Source organism: Belonocnema kinseyi, chromosome 6 (genome assembly GCF_010883055.1).
Source record: "Belonocnema kinseyi isolate 2016_QV_RU_SX_M_011 chromosome 6, B_treatae_v1, whole genome shotgun sequence".
Taxonomy (NCBI): Eukaryota; Metazoa; Arthropoda; class Insecta; order Hymenoptera; family Cynipidae; genus Belonocnema; species Belonocnema kinseyi.
The window spans coordinates 43,667,974-43,673,881 of NC_046662.1; the positions used below are offsets into that span (position 1 = coordinate 43,667,974).

The following is a 5,908-nucleotide window of genomic DNA, read 5'->3' on the forward strand; positions in this document are numbered from 1 at the left end:
AAAATTAAAATTCGAAAATTTTTTCTAAAGCCTCCAGGGGACTTCGTTTTCGCACGAAAAAATTTTATGTGCCCTTATTGCATCCGGACCCACAATTGTAGCTCTTCTCAGTTCGTCCCAGGTAGTTCTGCCCAGGGCGCGCAATTTGAGCTATTTCATTTTTTTCCTATCTTGCATAGTTTGACCAAAAAATGGAATTTTTGGATTTTTCATTATTTTTAGTACAATCAAATTTGGAATGTTCAACTTTTCGACCAAATTAAAAAAGTTCTTATCATAGTCCTGTAGGGCTTTCAAAAAGCAAAGTTTTTCTTTTCTTGAGTTTTTTTCATATCATGCGTTTTTTGTCTTAAAATGTTCATTTTAGTTGTTTTTTTTTTTTTTTGGATTTTGAAAATGCTCTAACTCTGATAATTTTCTTTTTATAAAAAAGTCAGAAGGATAATTTATTTCAGTTTTGAATCACTATGAACAACCGTGCATATAATTTATACATCTGGAAAAAATGTGGTTTCAAAAATTTTTCATATGATCAAATTTTGAATGTTCAACTTTTTGACCAAATTGAAAAAGTTATCATAATCTTGTAAGGCTTTCAAAGGGCAACGTTTTTCTTTTCCAGACTTTTTACGTATCATGCGTTGTTTGGCTTAAATCGTTCATTTTAATTTGTTTTTCTGGGTTTTGAAAATGCTATAACTCTAGTAATTTTTGATTTTTCAAAAAAAGTCATTAGGATGAATTGTTAAATTTTTTGAATTCTATGAATAACCGTATAGAGAATTTTTGAATTGAAAAAAAGTGGTCTTTAAAATATTCAAAATGTGCCCACTTTTTGAATTTTTATCCAAAATGGCTGGCTAACCAACTTGATCTTTAGTTTAGGACACTAAACGAGTGTACCAAAGGGCAATCTAATAGACTAATTTTTTCAAAAGTTATTGTGTTCAGACAGTCATGCATACAGACAGACATACAGACAGACGCATTCGTAAAAACCTTTTTTCGGATTCAGGAGGTCTCAAAACGTGGACATATGACAAAAACTGGAGGGGGGGGGGGGGCAAATTCTACACAAATCTAATACCTTCTCTGATGAGAATGTAAAAAAGTCAAATCTCAACAAAAAATGGAATAATTAAATTTCCAGTTAAAAGAAAATTATTTTTCTTTGTCAAAAGACGACTTTTTCACAAACAAGTTGAGTTTTTAGAAAAAAAAGTTGAATTTTCAATTAAACTGTTAAAATATCAAGTCAAATGAAGAATTTTCTACATGAAAATTTAATGTCTAATTTTTAGTAAAAAAAAATTAATGAATTTTCAAATAGAAAATACAAATTTACAACGAAAAGAAATTTTCCACTTGAAAATTACGAGAAATTACTACAAAAGTGTGTGGTTTTCAAGACAGAAATACCAATTTTCTATAAAACAGTTGAATTTTTCAACCGAAAATAGGAATTTTTAATAAAGTAGATCAATTTGCAACCAAATGGACGTATCTTCAATCAAAAAAATTAAATTTTTCCTAGTTTTTTTTTTAAGTAGTTCAATTTTCAACAACAGAAAAAGAATCATTTACCAAATTGTTAAATGTTTAACCAAAAAATATTATAATTATAAATAAAAAGTAGTTGGATTTAACAAAAAAGAATAATTTTATACAAAATAGTTGAATCTTTAACCACAAAAGATTAATTTTCAACCAAATGTTTACATTTTTAACCAAAACAAGATAAAATTTCGACAAAAATAGACATAGTTTCTAAACAAAAAAACGAATTTTCCACGAAAGAGTCAATAAAATATTAAAAAAAAAAAAAAACAAGATTGTCATCCAAAATGTGTAATTTTCTAACTAAACGCAACAATTTTCTACAAAATAGTTAAATTTTCAAAAAGTGGGAATTTCTTGAAAGTAGAAAAATAATTCTTTTTAAAAGGGGGAGAGAGGAGAATAGAGAAAAGAGTGTAAAGTCTTAAATATATTGATTATTACATAAGATTTAGAATAAAAATTTTTTTCACAAAACATTTTTTTTTCGTGTTTTGTGTTCAAAAATAATCGACACATATTTTTTCATTTTAATGTGATACTCAAAAATCTCGATATATGATTTTTCAAAATTTGGTAATCGGGAAAAATCATTTGTTTTCAGTCGCTCACTGTAATAGAAGTTTTTAATAAAAAAAATTATCCTTGTACTAAAAGTACGCATTCGCCCACAAGCTTTGCAAAATAGTATAACATACCTCCTGTGTTTTTTCATAACAATATAATGCATTTTTATAAACGATTTTATTTATTTTGAACTTGGAACATTCTTTTCCGTTTTTTTACCTTAAGATTTTTTTTAAATATTCTGAAATGCGCAGGAGAAATTTGAGAATAGAAAAATGAAAATTCCAAATGAAAACTCAAAATTTTAAGGTAAAAAAAAAACGAGAAAAAAATGTTCGCTGGACTGGGAAAACCGGGAAATGACCGGGAATTTTTTGCGAGCGGGAAAACCGGGAAATAACAGTAAATTTTTCTATTATCCGGGAATTTGACAAATTTCTGGAAGAAAAATCTGTCCACGTTCAATTTTGACAGTTTTTAAATAATTAGTGGAATTGTTATGTTTTTCAATTATGCTATTATTTATCTTACAATGCGTAAGTGAAAATTTTTTTACTTGAAATATTTTCCATTTAAAACTTGTATTTATGAAATATTTTCAACTTAAAAATAACTTCATAATAATATATTCTTAATTAAAGGATTTTATTAAATTTAAAGTATTGTTTCAGTCTAAAATATTCAATTTTTAACCCATTCAATTTGAAACTTTTAATTAAAAAAAAGATTAATTATTGAATATCTAGCAATATTTAAATTCTTTATTTAAGACAAGTAATTCATTTTTTATTTATAAATCCAAATTGTAAAGAAATTTTCTCAAATTTGCAGAATTTTCTGAACATTGTAGAAAAATTCAATTCATTTTGACAGATATTTAGAGGTTCTGAAAAAATTTTAAAATAATTTTGAATTCAAAAACAACGTCTAGATTTCTCAAGACTTTGAAATAAAATTCTGAAACTTTCCAATGATGTTTAAACTATTTAAAAAGAAAATAATTGAATTTCTAATTTAAGAAGTGTTCAGTTAAAATTCTTCAATTTTTCAATATTTGACATTTCAAGCTTAAAATTCCTTAAGATTATATAATTTTGAAAATTTTAAAGTTCATTGATTGATTTTTTAATTCACAGAATTGAAAATGACAACGTCGATATAAATTTTTTTATATTGAAAAATGTTTGTACCTTCAATTTTATACGCGTAAATCATTGTGAATTTGAAAACAAAAATTTTTAATCACAAACTTTTAAATTTAAATTTAAATTTTAAAAATTCAAAATATAACAGTTCCACTTGCAGTACTTTCATTTGCAGCTCATTTTTTATTACTTCAAGTGGAAATTTTTTTAACTTTAGTGTTCCATTTAAAAAATTTTATTGACCGTGAATAGTGTTTACAAACCGGGAAATGACAGGGAATTTATTTCGTTGATTAAAGCGGCCACCCTGTTTTTTGTTAGAAATCTATTTCTTTTAGGTAGAAAATTATTTTTTTCTTTGTAAGTTGATCTTCTTGTTTACAATTTTTTTTCAGTTAAAAATTCAAGTATTACAGATAAATATTTATCATTTTAGTTCAAAATTAATCTTTTAGGTTGGAAATAAAAATACTTTGTTGAAATGTAAGCTTTTTTAACTGAAAATCTAATTATTATTTAATATTGCATAATTTTAGATAAAAACTCATCTCTTTGATTGAACATTCATTTTTCAATGTTTGTTTAATAATTCATCTTTTTTGTCAAAAGTGCAATTATTCAAGCTAAAAATTCGTCATTTTTATTGAAAATTCATCTTTTTCGTTTAAAATGCAATTGTTCTAGTTAAAGATTTATAATTTTAGTTGAAAATTCATCACTTTGTTGGAAAATTTAGCTGTTTTGTAAAAGTTAGTGTTGTTTGTTGTAAGTTAGTTTTTGTATAGAAAGTAATTTTTTTAACTGAAAATCTAACTTGTTCCAATTGAAAATTTCATAGTTATAGTTGAAAATTCTTCTCTCAGGTTGAAAATTAATTTTATGAACTTAAAATTTAATTATTTAAGTTTTTATTGAAAATTGATATTTTCTAGTAAAAATTAATTTTGATTTTTTTGAAAATTCAGCTATACCAGATGAAGATTCATATTTTAGTTGAAAATTAATCAGTTAGGTTAAAAAGTGAACAATTTTCTTAAAAATGTTTTTTTTTTCATAATTAATTTTCTCAACTAAATGTTAGTACCTTCAATTTTATACGCGTAAACTATTGAGCATTTGAATACCAAATTTAAATTAAAAACTTTTAAATTTCAATTCTAACAGTTCAAAATTTAAAAGTTCCACTTTGAGTGCTTTCATTTAAAGCTTATTTTTTATTACCTCAAGTCGAAAATTTGGTAGCTTTAGTGTTCCATTTTTTTAAATTTCGTTGGCCGTGTCTTTGTGGGTGAATGCGTTTTTAAAGTAAAAGAATAGTTTTTTTCTATTCAAAGCTGCTTTTACTTTGAGCGATTGAAAACAAATGATTTTTCCCGAATACCAAATTTTGAAAAATCATATCTCGAGATTTTCGAGTATCACATTGAAATAAAAAAATTCGTGTCGATTATTTTTGAACACAAAACGCGAAAAAAAATGTTTTGTAGAAAAAAGTGGATTGTAAATAAATCATATATGAAAAGACTGTCGACCACGCTTATATTAGGCCTTTGTGATCGATTTCAGGACAAAATTTTTTGGCAGAATCAAATGGACATCGTCGTTCACAAGGTTTTGAATGGAAAGGAAGGCATCAGTCCTGCCTCGAGTCCTATACCCTCAATCCTGAAACCATGCCGATATGGTTCAAACTGTTCTCGTGCTGGGTGCCGATTCAGACACGCTGGACGAGCTTCAGGTAAAATAATATATATTATTATCAAATTATACAATTTTACAAATTTGAAATAACAAGATCTTTAATTGACAAAAAATCAAATTCCGAATTTAAAAATATCCGAAACTAAAATTCACCGATTTTAAGACCGACAATTATTAAACAAATTATTCAATTCCCACAAATATTTCAATTCTCGAAATTTCGAACTACTGAACATAGTTAATTGATTATTAATTTATGAACTATTAATGTCATTATAAATAAGACAAACAATTTAATTAATCATTTATTAATAATTTATTAATTATTTTCGGCAAATTTTAAATTTCGTCAAACTTAAATTTCAACGATAGAAATATTTATGGGAACCTAACAATTCATTTACTTTATAATTCGGCAATTTTTTTTCTTGCTAATTTACGATTTTTTTATTAATTGTTTTTCGTTATTTTTTGTTAGTCCCGGATATTCAAACGCTTTTAAATATAGCGATGAAGAACTAATTTTTTTTATATTGCCGTTTTAAATTAAAATGCTACTATATAATAAATATAATTAGAGACTTGGTTAGGTGGAGTGGAAGTGTGCGAATGTGTGTCCATATCGACGGAAGTATTTATAAAGAATTACGGTTATTGTATGATATTATATGGTGTGAGTGGTGATTATTAAGTGCAATAAAAGTAGGCAGATAAGTGAGATTAAAAAGTGAAGTTTAAAAAGGTCTTTGTATTTTATTATTGGCGATATACGTAAGGGGTTAAAATTTATAGGTTAGGTCGAAAAAGTATTAAAATGGCAGAAAACGAGGGAAACTAGGAACTGGTCACGAAGTTAGGTGTAACAGCAGCAGATGGCGCGAAGTTTAATAAAAATACCGATATCGATAGAGACAAGACTGACAAAACTGAAACAACTG

General features: G+C 25.8%; 1 protein-coding gene across 5 annotated transcripts in view; it reads left to right on the forward strand.

The window, feature by feature from the left end:
- LOC117175725 (PAN2-PAN3 deadenylation complex catalytic subunit PAN2) overlaps positions 1-5,908 on the forward strand; it is a 145,912-nt gene that overhangs the window by 95,949 nt on the left and 44,055 nt on the right. For 4 of the 5 annotated variants that reach the window (XM_033365506.1, XM_033365509.1, XM_033365507.1 and 1 more), the window contains exon 15: positions 4,836-5,007. In XM_033365506.1, coding sequence (XP_033221397.1) covers positions 4,836-5,007 — 172 coding nt within the window. The remainder of the gene's footprint in view (positions 1-4,835; positions 5,008-5,908) is intronic. The other variant, XM_033365508.1, reaches the window with a different exon arrangement.